General features: G+C 38.6%; 2 protein-coding genes across 3 annotated transcripts in view; both read right to left on the bottom strand.

The window, feature by feature from the left end:
- LOC121594004 (G-protein coupled receptor dmsr-1) overlaps nt 1-22,478 on the bottom strand; it is a 69,508-nt gene that overhangs the window by 45,228 nt on the left and 1,802 nt on the right. The window lies entirely within an intron of this gene.
- LOC121594000 (protein artichoke-like) lies at nt 2,723-6,335 on the bottom strand. Its single transcript, XM_041916830.1, has 2 exons — nt 6,128-6,335; nt 2,723-6,039 (listed from the first exon to the last, which is right to left on the bottom strand). The coding sequence occupies exons 1-2, from the start codon at nt 6,148-6,150 to the stop codon at nt 2,952-2,954; spliced, it is 3,111 nt and encodes a 1,036-aa protein (XP_041772764.1). The 5' UTR covers nt 6,151-6,335; the 3' UTR covers nt 2,723-2,951.

Genomic DNA, 22,478 nt, shown 5'->3' with positions numbered 1-22,478 from the left:
TGTGGACATGATCTAGAAATTCAAACATGTTTCTTTGGCTTATGGATTGGAATTCCTTATAGTATACCCTTCAAAAAGTGTCTTTGAAGTTTTAAAAAATATCTATTGTCTTCAAGCTTTTTTGCAAGCACTCATTCAAATTAGATGATTAAAATACCAGTCTTATAAATTTGTAACGTTAAATTCTCAAACGTGATTTGCGTCGAAAAAGCTGTACAGGAATGGTATTTATCAAACACAAAGGACGGCGATGAAAGATGGAGCTGATGGATTTATTTCAATATTTTCTCATTCCAAGCGTTTAATAGGCTTTGGTACTTGAACAAGCAGCATGATATTTGAAGTTGAGTCAACTGAAACCCCATAACTCAAAGCCAGGCTTTATAAATATTTTTTATTATCCCGAGCTTATAAGTGACTATCTGATTTCACATTCATTCTTTAGAGTAGTGACAGTCTTTCATACGATTCATTTATCTGTATTTGCATTAAAAAACGATTAACTGAATTCATTTGAATTTTTTCACTTCACACAACTCGCGGTGGAGAAACGATTTTATTTTACATACCACCTAAACCTTCCGAAACAGTTTTACCGAAAGTCTGATATTGTATGCAACTTTTAACGCTATTCCTTTGTTTCGATTATTTTCAAACTTTTCATGCAGTTTATTTCAGAGTTTCGCGTATACAAGATTCGTTGTTGGTAATTGAAATATGAGAACCGTCGTCTAAATAAAAAATAATTATTTATACAAACAATTCTTCCTTCTGAATAAAATTTATCTCTTATTCGATATATGATTCTAAAGTCCATTAATCTACTAACACACACTTCATGGCTCATTAATATTTAACTTCTTATAGGTTCGAGTCGAATTTTAGAAATTATGCCTTTTATTCCACTTAATTAGAGGCATTAGGCATGATAAGTGCTTCCCACCAGGTGCGACTAATTTATCGCCCACAGATTTGTGTCTAATGATGTTTATACAGTTCCAAGTATTCGTTTAATGTCTTGTCACTAATTGGTGTCCAGTGTGGGCCGGACCGAGCTCTATAGGGAAAGCGATGCATAGAATATGTATAGCTTTCTTATTTGTTTGACCTTGCACTATATAAACTTATTACGAATGCGCCTGTTCGAGCTTGCTAATACATGTATACATCCCGTGAAGAAAGTGAAATATGAATATATTTTTATTTGTATGTTTTATTTCCTGTATATTGTCTAAGTTATAGTATATTTGATTCTTTATATTCTTCTCTTGCCAAAAGTAAACTACGTTTTCCTGTTTAGCATTTACTTCCCGTGAGCATAGTTTCCTGTTGAATATTGCCGCGAGAAGCTACTAACACCTATACACAATTCAAACCATGCAGACATAAACCAAGCACGCGTTTTCTAGATACCTCGCGAAAGGCTATCTCGTGAAAAAGGAAGATTTATGGTTTTATCTTCATACACACGACTCCATTATGGAAAGAATTACGCATTCCATTTTGTAGTTGGTCGCATCAGAAATTGCTATAACCTCCGTAATTTATTTCGCTTTTTCCCGCTGGATAATTGTAAAGTTTCAAACACGATGTTTAGATTCGCTTTGTGAAAATGTAAATTGAAAAACGAAATCAATTTTAAATGTTGAATGGATTACAGTCTCCACTCGAATTACGCGGTTAATGCGTTCCGAAGACATTAGCGAAACTCAAATATCTGCTTGAGTCGAACATCCCGGTTTTATGTAGAATAACATAAATATGGACAAGGAGGGGATGGTGTACAATAAGCCAAGTTATTCATTCTTTTAAAACTGCAGTAACAAGATATTTCATTCGAATTTATCAATTTATGTTTCAATTGTTGAAAACAGCGTATCTTGGAATCCACGAGAAAACGGAACTCTGGAGCATACTGCACTTTTAAATTCTACAGGTTGATTTTTTGCATTAGCTTCTTTTTACAAATCAAAAGCAAGAAATGCTTTTGAAACCATATACTTGAAAAGACAAATAAAAACAAAAAACAATTTGAATGCACGTGGCTCTCAATTAAGATTTCATCTTTTGAAACAACATTTAATTGCCATATTTTTTAGAATTAATCTAAAATATTACAGTGTTCAAATTTTTCAACAATGAAATGAAATTATTTCATTATAAGATCTACTTCTTTTTTTAGTGCATGTCTCACTTTATTTCTTTTTTTTTTTGTCTGGAGATAGGTTTGAGGAAGCTATGGCCACCATAGAAGACTCTGATTAATCTCTTTGAAGAGACGTTAATCGAATTTTCTCGGGTAACTAACCCAATTATACTTATAATATACAGTTTTTATCTTTACATTTCTGCTTAATTTGTTTTGTCGTATGGCAATCAAATGTTATTGTTCTTATTTCATAATGAACTCTTTCTGTGCATGTATACAACTAGAAAAGCAGCACAAAATAAGATTGAAAATGGATGTAAGAAGAATAATGTATCCTTTGATTTATTTAGGAACGACTTGGGCCGTATTGTTAAGACGGCCACGTTTACGTCAAGACGGCAAAAATGATTTAGTAAAAATGCATCACGTTCTTTAACAAGGTATAAAAATATAATATGTTTCTTGCGCCAGACTTAAAGTCATACCGACTAAACTACATTTTTTTTTAAAAAGCTTACTTCGTTTTTTTTTGTTAAACTTTATTACCATGTTCGTCATAAAATAACATACATATATTTCTGCAGTTTTGTTTTATTTTAAGTCAGTTTAAATCTTTTACAAATATCCCAGTATTCTTTCAATAGCTCTTCAAATGTATCTGTTTTTTAAACCTATTTCATATTATTTGCGATTTATGCAATAGATAGCATTTAAACCCAGCTTTGTGTTCATTATAATGTCCCGATTACAGACTATACAATGTATACCATCCTAGATTCTTGCTATTTCGTCTATTTCTTTTTCATGGGTCTAGTCCAAGAAGGCTTAACGATGGCAACACTTCAAAGAAGAATTGATAATTAAAATCGCGTAGGGGATTGTTTTGAAGATAGAGACTTGCAAGCCGTGGAAAACTTCTTAAAAATTCTACCGATACCGTAAGTAACCCATTGTTGGACAAATCTAGGCTGGTTAATGTTGGTAGCAACATACCATCGGTTGTTAGATTTAACGATGGCACATCCAAAGAGGAAGCGTTGAAATGATTAAGCTTGTAGAACACACCTAGTTGTGTAAAATCAAACAGAACTAGCGGATTATGAGCTACATTTAATGACTCCAGATGCTTAAAATCTTTGAGTTGTTCCATCGAAGAAAGCCGATTAGATGATAGGTCGATGTTAACCAGAGACGGTTCCACATTGGCCATTGCCAAAATGAGTGAGATGTTGTTGCGTGATGCCTTTAACTCAGTTAATGCCGGTGTAACAATGAAAGAATCAATCATGTTGTCTGACATGTGAAGGAAACGCAGAGATTCATTAAGTTGTTTATAATTGTGCAATGGAAAGCTGGCGAAAGAATTGTTGGCGATACTCAAATGCGTCATTAAAACATTGTTCCGAAACAAATCGTTCTCTAATTTATACAACATATTATCTTGTAGAAAAACCTTCTCTAGATTGGACTGGTTGATAAATAAGTCCCTGTCAAGTGATTGCAGCAGCATTCCACCAAGGCTAATGATTTGCAGGTTGATCAGGTTGGCAAACACATGTAACGGTAGCTGTGTCAGCTTATTGTAGCCTATATCCAGGATTTCCAAATTATCTAACCCCTCGAACGTACCTTCGGGAATCCATTCAATACAGTTATTTCTCAAGTTCAGTATCTTGAGGCTATGGAAAATGGCTAAATCTCCTGCCGCCAGCTGGCGAATATTGTTACCTTCCAGGTAAAGCTCACGCAACGAGCTATTGGAAGCAAAAGTATCCGGGTTCAAATGAGTGAGACGATTGAACGACAAATCCAACACTGACAACATCTGAGAAGTGCGGAACAATCCTTTCGGAAGAATAGTTAGCTCGTTTTCGCGCAAATATACCTCCGATGAGTACACCGAACCAAACAACCAAAATGCTTCCGGGTCAATCTCTACGATGGAGCACCTTTCTAGGCTGATATATTTCATCAGCTTTGGTTCGGGTATAATTTTTTTACTGAGTCGCTGCAGGCGTACCTCGTTTAACGACAGTCGTTCTAGGTTCATGTTCCGTTGAAGAAATTGGTCTGGAATGTTTGCTATCGGATTGTTAGATAGATCGAGGTGTTTTAGACGAGGTAGGTTTTGTATTATCCTGACTGAAATCTGTTCAAGCCCATTGTCTCGCAACGAAAGCTTCTCGAGCGCCACCAGAGAAACAAATACATCTTCTGGTAGGCTGGCTATATCATTTCCGTTAAGATAAAGCTCATGAAGAGTTCGTATCCCGACGAATGTATCAGGGTCGATATAGTTAATTGTATTATTTGACAAGTTTAACACCTGTAGGTTATAGAGACCTTGGAAACTTTCATTCGACAACCGATGCAAATGATTATACGCCAACATCAAATGAGTTATATTGGACGAGCCGTTGAATTCTCCTCCCTGCAGCTCGCTCACTTGGTTTCCTTCAAGGTTTAAGGTTTTGAGATGCTTTAAGTTTTTCACAAACTCTATACTTGACAAAAGGTTAGCCTTGGCCTCAAGCGATTCAATGCTTTCTTGCTGTTTTTGAAAAATACGCGGTGGCATTGAGACCAGGTGATTATAGCTCAATTCTATAACACGTAGAATCGGACAATCCACAAAAGCATCTTCCTGTATCTCTATGAGGTTGTTTCGGTCGAGATACAACGCCTCTAGGATGGGAAGTTCGGCGAAAAACTTCGATGGAAAAGTTTCGATCAAATTGCTTGATAGGTGTATCTCCTTCACCTCCAGATTCTCAAGGAATAGCTCCTCTGGGACTGACTTTATTTTATTATTGCTAGCCGCAAATACCCGCAAATGGGTGAGCCCAGCCAGTAGCTCCACTGGTAGCTCTTCCAGATAGTTATCATTGAGTTCGATCAACGTCGTGTTGACCGCGTCATGAAACGTATCAGGCGCGATGCCACTAATGCGATTATTATTGAGCCATATGGCATCAAGATTTTCTAGCACAGTGAGCATGGTTCGATCAAAATAAGTGAGCAAATTATTTCGCAGATCTAGGGCAAATGGTTGAATCGACGGGAAAAACAGCAGCTGAAAATCTTCTATCTGATTCCAACGCAAGTTAAGCTCCTCTAGATTGCTTAGGTTTCGCAGTAAAATAGGCGAAATAAGTGTTAGGGAATTGTTACTGAGAGTTATTGTTCGTAGATCGCCTGTGTTGGAGAACAGATTTTCTGGTGCATTCTCCAAGCGATTACTATCCAGTTTTATAGACTCCACATCACTTAGTGAATCAAATACCGTTTCTGGCAAACTTTCAATTAAATTAGCTGATAAATCTAAATCCCGGATGTTTGGACAATATTGAAACACATTGGGTTCTAACGTTGTTATGCGATTGTTTGACACGATCAAGGAATCCATCAAAGTTAGATCACGAAACCATTCGGAAGCAACTGTTGTCAGGCCGATATCGATAAGCTTTAGTGTTCGTAGCGTATATAATCCATGGAAGATGGTTTGCGGCAGGGCCTGTATTGGATTTTCTGCTATCATAATTGCGTCAACATGCTCTAACCCGTGAAAAGCTCTCTCATGCAGAATGCATGTCTGCGTCCTGGTTAACTGAATATCAGTAACATTTGGAAGTGATGCAAAGACCAATTCGGGGACGTACTCCAGCACACTGTCTATGAATGAAACCGTGATATTCGATTTCCCGTCATACCCACTTATCGCCAGCTGGTATGTGGGTAGCTGATGGTCATTGAGTATCCGCTCGGAAGCTCCGACAAATTTGCACCTTGCAACGTTGTGAATACAATTTAGAGTTGACGGTATAGTTGCACAATTTGACAGAACAAAGCTCCCGGTAATTAGAACTGCGATCAGCATGGCCGTCCGTTGCCTGAGTAGAAACAACACCACAGAAACAGAGGATTAAATTACAATTACCGAGAGTAGAGGTCGTGGAATCGCTGAAACTTGTTACTCACAGAAACACACCACAAAGTTCCATCCTGCACTGAGCGTTGTGGGGATTTATCGAAATAAAAAAATCCCTGGATGGGAGCTATCCTATGCAAGCTACCCCAGGGCCTCGTTATTCTACTTGCGGCCTATTTTGCGAACAGTACCAGACACCTCACCATCACAGCAGATGTTTGGGGAATGAACGATCAGAGCATCCAAATTTGATAGCATTCCATCGAATCGCTAGCAAGCGATGTTAAAATAATCAACTCGGTTTTAATTTGCCCTTGACCTTAGGGGCCAAATGAGCAATTTTCGTGTAATGCCTGGTTCAAGGAATATTCTTCTCTAAACACTGATTAGTGTGCGACAGAAAACGCTTTACCATTCAGAGGTTTTGTAAATTACATTATTCTATTTGAAAATTGTTGAGCAAATCAACAAAAGTTAATAGAAATATTTTATTTAACATGATCTATGAATTGCTGTTTGATATTTGCTTTATTTAACAAATAATATGTTTTATACATGTATCTACACGCTTAATCCGTTTTTAAATACTTTTTGATTTGATAGATTTTTTATCGCTTTGCGAAAGTGTTACTGAGATATGCCGCATTTGAAGGATAGTTTTTTTGAAAATAATAACACATAACAGCAGCTGCTTGACTAGGCGTAGGGCAATGTTCGAGCCTGTAATAACCATTCTCTCAGAATAGGTAAATTATATTATTTAAAACACGCTATGTTTTTGCTTGGCTCAATGACTCAATCGCAGTGAAGTGAGGAAGATTGTGAACACATATTTTCGATAAAGACAAATTCAGGTGTATTATTCCAGATAATAATGATTACGATTGAACCATCAGAAAGGGGATGATTAATGATCGTTGGTCAAGTATGTTATTACATTTTATGAATTAAAATAAAGAAACATACTATCCACAGTATCAAGGGTCATCCATATAAATAACATTATTAAGTCACATTCAGTTTGAAATATATTTAGTTATAAAGGCAAACTTAATTCACGAGACAGTTCAAATGTGAAAGTACTCGCTGGAGTTGCATATATTCTTCAAAAACCAGATTATATGCTACTTTATTGGATAACATGTTTACATTTAAATATAGGACATAGGTCTAGATCGATTGCAGTTGTTACGCCGATAAAGAAGAAGAAGAAGAAGACTTAGAGAATCCTTTGGACAACGCATCACTTTTACATTTATAAAAAAGTAAAACAAAAGTTTATTCTTACACCTTACCACCCTCCTGTTCCTGATCCCCCCGGCTGTTTCTTTATTGTGCAATTCTCTTCACACTTTTTCTCATCTTGCGAGGAACTTTGAAGAATGTAAATAAATGAAACTTCAAAAGTACCAGATATTAATATAATTAACGCTTACCTTTTCCTGTTGCTAAGGTCTAGATAAAATGTTGCGTAAAACAAACCAAAAGAAAAACAATGCCATTCTCCAGTTGGTAATAAAAACACAAAATTAGATTGTAAAGATATAACCAGACCCGGCAACCATTTGGCACTGTTTTTGTGTCCCTAACGAAACACTCGTAAACCAGTCCCCCGAGTACGTGGGATGGTATGTTGAGACCAATTTGAAAAATTCTCCAATGGCAGAATCACGGCTAAAGGCACGATCTGAAAAAATAAAATGTTCAAGCTCTGCCGTTCGATTTGGTCGCCAAGATTCGCTATGGCATTACTCTATTAAAAAAGAAACAGCAGTAAAAGCTGACACTGGTTACAAACGAGACGATTTTCTCGCCACCTTCACTCTCATAGATTTCTTGTGAAGCATCGTGATGACATGAAATCTAATTTGCGCTTTTTACCACATTCTTAACAGGATGAAGTCAACCCTGTGCAATTTAATCCCTAGAAAGAATCTTAATTGATGAAGAAGTAACGAGAAAGGATTTAAAAGTATGTCACTATTATACATTTCTTTGTATATTTTTTCCTATACCATCACCTTGTCTAAATTTGCAAAATTATCTGAACCGTTGAAACTTTAATAAAATAATTTTTAAGTGCTGAAACATTGAATAAAGCTCATGTAATGTAGCACACACTTAAACGCACCGTGAGTCGTTACTAAAATTTGTATTATAGATTTTTGAAAAATCTTTCTACATATTTTGGTTAGCAATTTCAGAACAATAACCTGTTTTTTGTACTTCAAAAATGAAATTCAACTATTATTTTTATAAAACTTATAAAACCTTTAAAACAAGTTATAAAGACACTTTTAAAAATCTGAAAAAATAACATCTATAGTTTTGAAAAGCAATGAAATGACCTAACGGTATGAAAAATGCATGCAGCGAAGCATGAAAATATCGACATACAATTTTTTGTAAGTCCATACACACTTTTTTATTTTTTCAATAAACAATAAAATGGTTCAAAGGCCACGGCTACAAGCTTCCCACAAAAGATAACAAGCAGTGGGCGAAATAAAGCATACCAACTCACAGACAATATAAATGTTTGTTGACTACTTACCCAATTCATGAATACTTTTTAATTGAATCGTACAGAAAAATAAAGTTTTTCAATTGAAACAACATACGTCATTGGTTTCAAAAAGCACAGAAAGGGAAACCAGCCTCATGTTCATGCTTAAGTATCTCGGACCACTAGTTTTTGTCTAGCACTTTAGAAACTTATCTGAGATCGCAACATATTCAACCCTTTTCAGAAACGTAAACGCTTCAGCTTTTCACTGTTTGTAGTCCGAACAATCAACCAAGGACAATCGAAATGACATGCGTCTAGCTACCATTTTCTAGTCTGCTTCCTTTTCAAGCTCTTTTTTTACGATGAACAAACATCGACATCCAACGGTTAACCTAACACGATGGACAAGAATTTCGACCAGCCATTTAACCACCATCTTGCTATCCACGACGTAAAGCACCAACATACGCACTTCCGAGAATCTCACGGAAAAGGACGAGATCTGATAAAACTTTTAACCGAAACCGACTGCAAACGGGTTGAATGGAGTTTCCTCCTTGTGGATTTTGTGTGGTTTCTGGGTGGATGAAGACATTAAGATCTCAAGCTTGGAAAACCGAAAACTCCTACCGTAAACACACGCAACCTACACGATAGAATGATTCCCTGCAAAACATAAATATTTAGGTTCCACCGATCAAGGAGAAAAAATGACACGCAACCTGTATCTTTTAGACAGTTCTACAAAAGATGTGGTTTATGTAAAAACGAATAAAAGAAAACTTAGTATCACGTGCTAACATTGCATAAAACATGACGAAACATTGTGGAAAGAAAAAGTTTGATTTTGCCCAATTTCTCTTCCACATTTTTGAGGACCACGTTAAATGGGAAACATCTGCAAGAGGCGGTAGTAATCAAAAAGCTGCCGTGCCCTTACTTATACATATAAACGAAAACAGTCCTATGCAGATTTAGAGTCCATTGACTTTTAGTTCTGTAGCAGCTTAAACCAACGTTTTTGTGTCGAATGTTGCAATATTGGCAAGTACCCGAAAATAATAAAACATAGCTATGTGGTTGTTATGCGTATGTGCGTAGCAGAAAAAATGTTGGTTTCGTTGCTGTAAGATTCGTAAACATAAAAAAAAAAACAATTTAATTAGCGACTGTTTGTAAACTAAGCGTTGGTTACATTGAGCATTAAACCGTCCGTACATTCGTTCCCTTGCATAGAACAAGATTTCGATGTGTTTATGTCACTTTTTACACCGTTTTCGAGCCCATGTTAACAATGTTGAGGTGTTATTGAATATTTTTACAACTTTTAGTAAACATTTGACGTCCAACTGCAATACTGAAGCCTACCTGAACCTTATTCAATCGTAACTAAATAATTGAAACCCCAAAGTTTATCCGGTTGCTTCATGGAGTTAGGCCTTTCGTTTGAATCTTCACTTACAAAAATGATTAGAATTTATATGCCATCATTTTATTATTTTATACTAGCTGGCCCGACAAACTGAGTTATTACGAAAAGACTAAAATATTCCATTATTGGTTTTTTACTTGGGATAGTTGTATCATGCCCGTATCCTCTCAGGATCCAATCATCGAGTGTAAACCGTCAGGCACCTTACACCAAGTGTCAAAGTGCTGTATACAACACAACAACAATCCTGCTCTTTGTATGGTAGTTAGGAAATCATTATTAAATTAAGTTTAGAGTAACATCTGAATGATTTTTATGTCTTAAAACCTATTCTCATACCACCATAAGGTGGGCAAAGTTTCGTTGAAAATGATCCAGCCGTCTCGGAGGTTGCTCGCAACAACACCGTGACACGAGATTTTTATATATATAGAAGAAGATTAATTATTGACTATTAAATAAGAGCACAATGAATTAAAATCAAGTTCCAAAATAATAAGTGCAACAAAATCAACAACAAAGAAACGAACCTGAAAGACGTACGTCAATATTAGCGAACCCAAATATTTAGTTACGATTGAGTAAAGTTCAGATAGGCGTCAGTATTTTATTTGAACGTAAAATGTTTACTTGCAGTTAAATAATATTCAAACGTTACTTAAAATATTTATATAGGCTCGAAAAAGGAGTATCAATTACATGTATCATAAATATGTTTACAAAATAATGCTTCCGCTGTTTTATGTCATACAGCTAGGTAACAAAAAAGAACTCAGTTTGCTCAATTTCTAGTTAGCGAGAATAAACCAAGTCGAGCATAATAGACTGATGATAAATTACTTATTTGCTAGATGGTAAAAACAAAATTCATGTTGGATGAGCATGTCGGGTTGTCGCACTTCTACAAACTAATCAGTGAAAGGTGATTACATTAACATTAGTAATTCGGTTACTTGATTTGCTTTTTTCTAGGAGATAGTTCATCAGGCAAACCGTATTATATGTTCATTTGCTTTTCACTGTTCTTGCACAAATTGATCCCACCAGCAGTTTCATTACTGCACTCTCCGGTCCTTTATTGTGGAGTTGTGCTATTTTTCTTCACATTAGACAATATGAGGGCAGGATTTGGGATTGTTAGTTATGGGATTAGACCCGAATCAATAAAGCTGTAGTCCTTTTGTGACAATTGGTACCTTTTCCAGAAGGTTGTTTGAACGAAGCATGATAAATATGTTCACAACACAACTTCTGTAGTTTTAGTTGTACTTCTCCCTTCGGGGATGTATGAGAAAATAACAATATGCAGCAAACTGTATTGCAAAACCTTTTAATATTATGAAAATGGTCCAGCAAACTTAGATCTGAAAAGGCTATTTTTAGTTATAAAACGTTTGTTGTTCTGATAACGAACGAAAACAAAGCTCCAGAAAGTACCTTTCCCAGAATCATTTGTGGGATCATGGGCAAATTTCGAGTGGTTATACTGATGCTGTCACTCGCTATGTCCTCGTTAGATATTGGAAACTGTTGACGCATTCAACAATTATCCAACATACATACCTTTTTGACAAATACTTCGTATTTAATGGATAATGCTTCAAGATTGTACAATGATTGGGATGTTCATTTTTGGAATTGTTTGTCACGTTTTTGGTTCCTCAAAAGCTCTTCAAATCTGGTCATGATCCAACGAATCCTATGATACCGCAAATTCAACTTTTGGTAGACTGACTGTTGTTACTACCATTTCTTTTTATCTGTATCATCATTTATATTTATATCTTTTTGCATTTCTTCTTGTATGGAACTAGCAAGCGTTTTCGACCCAGTCCTGTCTGTACTACTAGTGGGCTTGGCTTTCAGTGACTTATAATTAGACAATTATTGTATTTAGCTTTGATTTTGATTGTACTTTAAATTGTACGGCAAATCCCATTCAATGGCATGTCAACCATAAAATTATAACAACATTAATGCAAAACAATCTACAATATATTGTAATAACAAAGGAGTAAATAAGGAAACAAATCATAGAGCATGGATTCCAATTACTAAATGTTAGACGCAGTAGCTCATACATAGATTATAAAAACTTTTATTGTAAAATAAAAGTGTGTTTTAAATGTTCTTGTCATTAATTAATGAACGATAATGAACACGAAATTTGAGCTATCGAACATGGAATGAACATGGAATCGAATTATTATTGGAGACACACAATACAGACTTTGTGTATATAAAAACCAGATGGTCTTAACTTATATTCTCCTATCTTTCCAATTTTTTCCTCAATAAATATAAAAGCATTTGCTCGTTTATAAAAATAAAACAATCAACAACTAATTCAACGAACGAAAGCAATATAGAGGAGTGTTTGGTCTGGGTAGGTATAAGGTTACTCGCTAGTTGTTTTTTTTTTTTGTTTCATTTGTTACCTCTCCTAACCATAGCATAACTCTTCATTTCGGATCATGCACAAGTCATGAAAGAAACCTAATAAAAATAGCACACATTTTTGCAGGTGCGAAACAATTTCGACTGACAAACAACGTATACAACAGGGTGTATTTGTATCGCTTGAACAATATGTGTGGCTTATGTAGTTTGTTCGCCATGATACCTACGTTATTTATTATTGCTGTTATTTTATCACCTGTATTTCGTATGTGTCTGGTGATAAAGCCAGTCGTTTGGCCATACACTTTATTAATTAGTTATTTAGTTTATTATTACGGTCCTGTGGTATTGTAACACTCACTTTAATAAATAATACACTGAATTAAACAAATATCTGACTTATCCGTAAGAATTTGTAATCATGGATTAGTTATTAGAATTAGTTTGTTCGTAGTCATGCGTTCCGTATAATCACTGCCCATAACCAAATACCTAACGTGGCCATTTTCTACCAAATAATCCTTCAATTTGCGTTCTTCATCAATCACAAACATTCTGCATCATCTGAATTTTATCTCGCAGCCAATGGGGCTAATGATTGAACGGTGTAGACAGCGGGAAGTATACCATCGATTGCCGGACACTTGCTTCCACTCAACAATCAGCTCACTTTCAGTCAGCATTGGCGAGAAGATGCTGTTTGTAAAATCACTTTAGCCTCAGTAAGTAAGCTTTGGCACGAAAAAGAATTCGTCGAAAAAACTGCCGAATCTCGTCGTAGCGATGCTGTAGGCCGAGGTCATGATTTGTTAACGAAACGTGACGAATGTTGTCAGTTTGTCGTTGGAGGGAAAGCCTCATGAATATTGAAGAAAAAAAACTTTCAACATCATGCCATAACTTCTGGCAGTATAAATATGCTTTTTGTTTGGATCGTGTTTTGAGTTAATGGGCTCTACCATTAAATTGAGTTTTTGTCAATAAAAAATACTTCGAACGATTAAGTTTTCATCACCCTGTTGCTGCTCAATTACCAAGGACATTGACTTACATTAGGAAGCACAGAGTTCGACGTTTACTGTTTAAGAAGGATTTTCTTTATTTTAATGCACTCTATATTTTTATCGTATTGTTAGTTTGATTTATACAACAACAATAAAATACAGCTTTCATTGAGCTTTATCTGCATCCCCAAGTAATTTGAGGAATGTAAACAAAATCGAACAGCACTGATAATTATATTTGATAGGATCTTATTTAACGAACCTGATTAGAAGGTAGATCTGATTTTATGAAATAAAGAAAAAAAATATTTCAAAGGGCGTCTTCAAAAGAGAACTTCGATCGTTTATGCACCGTGTCCATAATATTATAACATTCAACACATCAGCCTCGTCCGATTGCTCAACTGAGAAGGTCAAGAACTTCACCCCAAATAAACATCTACGAAGGAACCCAAAGAAAGAAAATTGAATAATTAGATTGTGTGACTACAACAAGTAGATTAAAGTTTACTTTCCTTTGGCCCGTCTGTGGGCTACTCAGACGAGAGTGGTCACTTTAACGCAAAGACAAAGAAACTTCTCCATGATGGCTTATACAGCTTAGCTGACCAATTTCTGGAAGTACTTCAACTAAAGCATCAATTTAAGCTGTTCGTTATCATTTTGCATTACTCGCACGTCTATCAGAGAACAGTTTAGGGCAACAGCAATAAGAATAGACGAAAAGCAATTGAAGAGTTTTGACGAACAGTGATACCTTACACAATTAACTCAATCCATCTCAATGATGAGGTTTGTCTCGACTAAAACTACAATTTAATATTTTCTTTATCAATATTGTGTAAGCGTTGGTTCTATTGTTTCCAAACTTATTGCGTTTGATTAGCTTATGGCAAAATGTATTTTAAACAATTTGTTGTGGATAGCCACTAGTGTTAATCGTATAATTAATCCGATTATTTAGACAAATAAGAATACTAAATTCATAAAACATTACTTTCAACCAAATTATTTGTACATCCGTTTATAAATTTGGAAAAAAAACAGCAAACTCAACATTTTTCTGGAGTAAAAATCATTTTGCATTAAAACCCTTAGCATTCAACAATTCAAGGGAGCTTGCACTACCATTCATGATTTTTTTTTCATTTGATTGTGACACTTAAACCCCTAATTAGCCTTTGTAACAAAAATACAACAAATAAATTGCGCAAATTTGTTACCTGGTGATTTTAGTTTTTTTGATAATATGTGTTGAATGTTACATATTCTTAATTTTATATTACCATTTTTCAAACCTCATCGTTTTTGTAGCAGCGCTTTGCTACAAAAATTGTCGTTAGAAAAAAAACACCATTCATCTTAGCTTATCAGTTTGCTACTATTTATCACTCGAGTCGAATTCCTACACATATTTTTAGGGAATCCGTTTATTTGAGATAATAGTACCTAGGATCAGTAGCGAGTTTACAGTGTCGGGGGCCCCAAGCAGTAAGAATTGTACATGATAACCGGAGGGTACTCGGCATCCTTCTTTGATTATGTAACATTTCAACATACATTTTGTTGCTGCCGGGGACGGGGCGGGTTGTTTAGGGGTCTTCTAGCGCGGGCCCCAACCTCCATCACCCACGGGGCCCTCCTTACTAATACAGTGCCATATTCTGTCCACTTTTATGGATAATGGACTAAAGATACCGGGGCCCCTCATTGACGGGGCCCCCCGCAATTGCTTACTTTGCTTACCGTTAAATACGCCATTGCCTAGGATAATTCTATGTATTGTAAAATTTCTATAAATCCAAAGTCTTAAACTAAATGTACATTTATGCTTACTTCATATTGACCAAAATGTTGCATGACGAGTCTGTTATTTTATTTTATTATAATACAGGGTTTCCCACGATTTATTGGTCGGTTCCCATCAATTTTTGGTGGGTTCCCATATTTTGTTGATGCGTTCCCACGATTTTTTGGTCGTTTCCCAGAATTTTTTGGTCCAATTGTATTGATATCCAATCGGAAAATACCAATAAATTATGGGAACGAACCAAAAATCTATGGGATACGACCAAAAAATCGTGGGAACGCACCAAAAAATCATGGGAACTGACCAATAAATCGTGGGAAACCCTGTAATGTTTAATGTTTAAATAATGGACAAAAATTGCCAATTTTTTGTGGCGCTAGCTTATCCCCGCCGTTAGGAAACGTTAAATGCACTAACAATAATCAATAACACATGAGTCAGCAGACAAATTTTGACACATCTATCAGTCGAACTCTTACCGTGATAGTCAAAAAAATGAAGCAACTTTGTTCAGAAACGTGCGTGATCAAAAAACGGCACCCTACCGCGTTGAAAACGGACATCTCCAACATCTTGGCACTATTAGACAACAATCGAAGCATGGTTTCGAACTGCTGACGACTACATCGCTGTGTTCGCTTGGCTGGGTGGTCGGTGCAACTAGCCAAACAGTGAACATGCAACTAGCCAAACCAGGAGAACTTGAACATATATATCAAGGGGCAGATCACGTTCACTGGTTTAAAAGCTGTTGGCAATGCCCCACAATTCGAAGGGATCATTTGAGGAATTGAAGTGGCTGAATATTGATGTGGTACCCTAAATAGCGAACCGGCCCAACTTCCGCCAGCTGGTCGTCCCATCGAAAATTTGGTCGCGAAAACTGAGGAGGAGTTGATAAAAAACGAAGATAGAACTCAAAAACATGTCTACACGCATATCTTCGTTCGCCATGGCGAAATTTCCGAATAACTGCCGGAAGTCATAGATTTTTTAGCAGGTAAGCTCGAATAACTGCTTTCCATGGGAAATTTACCATTTCTGTCTTAGTTTTATTTATCGACATCCGAAAAAAGTCATTTTTTTAACCGACCGTTGGGTCAAAGCCATACAGATATTCATTTATGTACACATGCAAGCATACGAATTTGCTTGTATTTACATTTATTAAGGTACGCGAAAAAAAATCACGCTAACATAATCTTGAGATTTCGTAACTCCAAATCTACAGTAAAAGCAAACTACACACAAAGCAAACATTATAATCTCACCCACCCCAACCAGCATCTTATCGGTCGGAAAAGATTGATGTAATTGGCGAACCACCGATCGGACCATCGAATGTAAACCTCACAAGGTTTAGCAACAGTTCGTGGATAGATTACGATACATGTGAGCGGGTTGATGACCAATTGTATCACCTACTTCCCAACGGACTGACCAAAGTTGAGGGATTATGGATTGGCGTTCCTCACTTCCAACCTTTCGCCTCTGGCTCGACGACCACTTGTGGCCTTCGGGCGATTATTTGATAAAGGATACGGCTACAAAAGTCAATATCCGGCAAATGTTGGTTTTGGCACAGCTTTCGTACCGGAAAATGATGAAGCTTTTCCCATTTTTCACGCTCAGCTAGCGGAAAGAACGGCTTAATGGTCAGAGTTGGTAGGTGTACCCCAAACACGCCAACACCATATGTGGTTTGGGCCTATGTGTAGCTTTTTTGGGTGCCTTATTGTGAGCCGTTCGACAGGATGCGTATCAATGCGAATCCGCTGCAAGAAAGAGCGATAAAATCCATCACATCATCAGAAAGCATGCAGGCGATACCACGCCTCAATGGCAACCAGTTGTTCTAGGCTTCAAGAAATGTCCTCCATCTTTTCTGTGTTTTGTGATCTACGATGTTTCTGTTTATATTTTGTTAAGAATTATTATGCATTTCAAATGAAGCATCCTCACTAGCGTATGTTAAATTATCTAACTTATTTTTAAAATGTAGCTGCTGAATTTTTAATGATGAATGCATTTTAAGTAAGTGAAAATGAGCTACATTTTTCACATTATACACTGTTTACACTTTCTGTTCCCTGTGGAAAATAACCGTGCTGAACGCTTGACGATAAGATTACGTTATGTTCTTCGCTTGGGAGCAGTAGGGCAAACAGTACAGAGGTGACAGTTTATGCATACATTTTATTCCGTACAAGACGTATTCAAACAGACCGACGTCAAAACCACACAATCATTCTTGTGTCATATGAATCGTATATCTGTTGAATACTGTATCCCAGCTCAAAATACAACAATGCAAAGTTCTTGAAGTGTCACACGGTTCCATATTCGGTTCAGGAAACATCGCAAAAAAGAAATACATAAAGTGCCGTTTTTCTTAGATAAGCTTAAACGCAAACAATGTTTGTCAGTAGTGGCATTCACGATGAATGAGAATAAAAAATATCAGCAAGGTAAACTTTGTAACTGTTTACCTTCTCAGCTTTAACACCGATCCACTTTGTCGGACACATTATTCCTGGTTTTGTCTACCCACAAGTAGCTAGCTACATTGGTAGCATACGCCCGCTCATAAATCTGATTCGCTAGTAACGCGATACGTTCTCCACGAACATCTGTTGGTACGGAAGCTTTTCAATTCTTCGTACTAATAAATTCGGACGGCGTCAACAACATGATCGAAAATGACTTTCGCTGTAACACCTACTGTTCACCTTTTGGCAGTCCAATTCCACATCAATGAACCGATTGCACCAAGGATGTACAATTCTGGCTTAACGTAGTGCTTCCAACTTACTTTGAACTCTTATCAACCATAACGTGCTTCCACGTGCTTTATTCAACATTCTCAACATTATTACTTTCACAGCTCAAAAACAATATGCAAAGAACGAGTGTGTGCGGAAAAGTACACATAATTACTCGCTGTAAGCTCAATGCAATAATCAATAAATATCATTTCAATTTATGGCCTCATCTACCCACAACGTTCACTACCATATTTCACAAAATAATAACATAACATCTGTTTGTTTTTATCTCAGTGTCAAACTACCTGCTACTTTCATTTGCTTGGCTGGCTTTTCTAATAAAAACTCTCAAATATTTGCTTTGCTATATGCGAACACATCAGCACGGTTCGTGTAAAGTATTTGCCTGAATTCTATTTGCAAAGAGAGAATACTTTTCTAATGTTTATTTTTTCTCTTTTTTAATCAACTCGAAGCACCGTGCGTATGTGAGCATGTTTTCGCTCCGTGTATGCTCCTTTTATGCAAACCTATACATTTTGCCTTGAACCCCCTCTTAATTGGTTCTCGTGTAGCCGTTCGTTTTCCATGCAGAGGCAACAAAGGTTGTTGCGAAAAGGTACTCAAAGAAAATTAAGTAGATATTTCTAACGGCGAAAAATCACAAAATTAGTTTATTCTCCGAGTAACTGGCGCGAAAAGAGGCCGGGAGTCCGTCCTCCGGCCCTTTTATCCTCTCACCCTCCCGCCATCGCGATTCAATCGCGATGGAGTTTTTTTTCCTGTCGAGCAGTGGAACTCTACAACAGTTTCCGAGCGTAAAATATTTGTCAGGCTTTCTATTTGTAAACAAACGCTGTTCACAACATTCTCCCCACCAGTGTAACGCTCCTGAGCGTTACACTTCCCTGACGTTTGTTTCCTGTCTTGACCGTAACGCTTGTCATTATCAACCCACGAGGTTCTATTTCTTTTGTTTATGTCCCATACGATCGTCTTATGCCGCGAAGTTACGTTGATGTCCAGATTAGCTAATATTAAAAGGTTCCTCACACATTTCTCTAGTAGGATTCCATGGTAAGTTTTCGCGCAAATTTTCCTTTGATGCTTGGCTCCCGGTGATACCACGCAACCTTACGTCTAAGTGTTGAAGATTATCTCTCCCTCTCCATCTCTTCCAAGCTGTGTCCGTATTCACAAATACATCATCGCACGATGGTCGTATCGGTCTTGATGAATTATCATCAGTTGCTGCCTTGTTTATATCGGAACTGCGTAGATGCATATGGGAAATTTCACGATCCTGCAAAACATTCTTAAAAAATCGAGAAAATATTTCGAACAGCGCAACAAAGCTGCGGATTAACAGGGTCACATAAGATACCTTCCTTTTACGGCTGGAAATCCGGTCCACTACCCGATGCGATCTCTGATCCGTCTTTTCTCCTTGTAGAGGTACTACATCCAGCACGCGATTTGGAGGGAACGGCACCGCATCACATACCTCCAGCTGGCGACGACCCTCCCGCGGTTCGGTGGCACAAATCGCCCAATTTATACCCTCACCCCGTTCAGGAACCGACTGGCAGGAAGCGTTGATACCGCTGGCGTCAGATGGAGAGTATTCAATTACCTCGATGTTTCGCATCTCATTCTCCTCTTTGTTGTAGGTGCACAGATGAAAATTGCTGTACACCTCGGGTTTAACGGGCGCGGATGCAGAGCAGGTACCGTACACCGACCATCCGAGCCTTGACTTTACAGCAATTGGTTCGCTGAATGTACCCTCGACGCACCGCGATGGTTTTCCTAAATATATATTGTCCACGCCGATGAGGATACGTGGCACAACATTAGTGTAGGAAGCAATTGGGAGTCCTTGCAGGTACGGAAACTCTCTGGCAAGCTCGTCAAACGATAGCGTCTGTGGTGGCAGCGCAAGCTTTTTTAGGCTGTACGCGGTGGGTAGCTCGTACGTAGTAGCACCTTTGTGTACGCCTGATACATGAAGCGACAACATCAGCGAGTCGTTTTCTTTGCGAGTTGTGCCGTCAGTCCATTTTAGGCTAAGTGGATGGGCAGTACCTTCCATGCCCAACTCTTCGATCAACTCTCGATCAACAAACGTTGCCGATGAACCCTCATCCAAGAAAGCGAAGGTGTTTACGGTTTTCTCCCGGTTGTGAATTATTACCGGGACATATCGGAAAAGGTGGCGAGTGCTAGTGCTCAAATGAGTGTTAACCGAGTGCTGTGTATGGTGTTTCGAAGTGATGGGCCGCGGTGTTTCTTCTTCAGCGTGCAGTAAACTGTGGTGAATCGCCCGACATCCCTCAGTACCGCAAGGTGTTCGTACGAAGCATGTGCCTCTATGTGTCCCAAGACATGTGCAACACAAACGATGTCTATTGACGTGTGCGCGGCGTTCCTGCACCGTAAGCTCACGGAAACGGGTACAGTCGACCAGTGTGCGGCATGAGTCGTGACACAGGTCGCAAGTCCTAGTGCTGTGAACATTCACGTGATGGTTGTTTGCTAGTGTCCTGCGGGCGGGTAGTGATCGCGACAAATCATTGTGGTGCGAGTGTTTTTCGAAGGGATTCACTTCAGTGCTTGCCGCTACCGCGATTTCCGTGAACCATTTACCGAATTCTCCTACGGTTCTCTTCGATAGTTTCGCCTTGTGGCGGGCCCACTCTAATCGTCGTTCGGCCGGCAGTTTTGCTACCAACTCCTTCAACAGCGTCACGTTGCAGTCGTACTCTTTCAGTCCGGAAGCTTTTATGGTGGCGCACATCTTACGCACCGCCTTCCCGAAGATTGCTAACGTTTCAAGGCGATCGGTTCTAATTAGAGGCAAACTTCTCACCTTTTCCACCAGGCTATCCACTATTAGATCGGGCCGACCATACTCCGTTCGTAAAATATCTAGCACTTCCGCTAGTCCATCCGGTAGCAAGAGTAGATGATCCACGGACTCTAGAGCTGGTCCGCGTAGTGCCTGCTGGAGTCGGATGAGATTTTCGTCATCAGTGAAACCACAAGCCTTGGTGGATCGTTCATAAACGGCTATGAACAGCGGCCACTGCTCCACAGACCCTGAGAACACAGGGAGCTCCTTGGGTGTGCTATCCCGCGCGGCCTTTTGACTTGGCGTCAAAAGGTTCCCCATTACGGCATTTTGATTCGCGGGTGTCGGCTTCAACGTCGAGTTGACGCCGTATGGTGCCGCCATCGCCATCGCGCCAACCTGGTTTGGCTGGCCAAAGTGCTTGGTACGGTGCGTTTTGATGGAGTCTTCCACCGCGCGTCTCAACTGTGCATATTCCCGTTCCATGGCAGCGGCTTGGTCTTCTGCCAAGGTCCGGTCGTAATCCGGGGGGAAGCTGGACATCGCTGGGGACGATGGTTGATGACACCGGCTTGCGTCCGCCATCGTGCATTCCTCTCGTGATGACGTTGGTGTTGCTTCAGCGGCTAACTGCGTAGCGCCCGTTGTTGCCGAGTTATGTTTCACTGTGGTCGAAGGTGAATGACCGATGCATTCGCCATCGTGATGAACCATCAAGTTTGTTCCAATATCATTCGTCTTTTGCATCCAGACTTCTGTTTTCCGCACAAAATCGCTTACATGGCTGCCTCGATCTGAAATCTCTTCCTCGAGTTCCAGTTCACATAGTTCCAGTTCGAGCTCCTTCTGAACCTTCTCGAGCTCAAACTGTTTCCTGCGGATCTCAAGCCGCTTCCTCCTCACCTCCAGGTCGCGGGGTAGTCCCGCGGGCTGCGAGGCTGACTCGTCTTTGTTTGCAGCATCTTCCACGACGCTCACGCGCCTCTCCGGGGAGATGCTGGACGTTTCACCTAGCTGCTGCTGCGTCTCCACCACCACACAGCTTGCGTCCTGTACTGCTCTTTCGTTCATCATCGCAACGAAACAACGTTCCTTCACGGTTTGTGTCACTCGCGGATTCGCACTACTCCCGGTGGCGAGATTTATATACGATCGTATCGCGCGCGTAACTTCAGAATACTATAAACGATTACTCGTCACTGCACGTTCGCGGCGTCTTCACTATACTTTCAACTGAAAGATTTACGAGTTATTCCGCGCGTTTGTTCGTATTACTTCGGTTGAAGATTTATGTACGTTTCAGTGTGGTGAACGAATCCAAAGTTTGTATATTTATCACTGTGAAGAACTAATTTTGTGAAATGTTGCGAAAAGGTACTCAAAGAAAATTAAGTAGATATTTCTAACGGCGAAAAATCACAAAATTAGTTTATTCTCCGAGTAACTGGCGCGAAAAGAGGCCGGGAGTCCGTCCTCCGGCCCTTTTATCCTCTCACCCTCCCGCCATCGCGATTCAATCGCGATGGAGTTTTTTTTCCTGTCGAGCAGTGGAACTCTACAACAGTTTCCGAGCGTAAAATATTTGTCAGGCTTTCTATTTGTAAACAAACGCTGTTCACAACAAAGGTGA

This window comes from Anopheles merus, chromosome 2L, assembly GCF_017562075.2.
Source record: "Anopheles merus strain MAF chromosome 2L, AmerM5.1, whole genome shotgun sequence".
Lineage (NCBI taxonomy): Eukaryota > Metazoa > Arthropoda > Insecta > Diptera > Culicidae > Anopheles > Anopheles merus.
The sequence above is the reverse complement of the archived record's forward strand: the minus strand, read 5'-3'. Positions and strand labels throughout refer to the sequence as shown.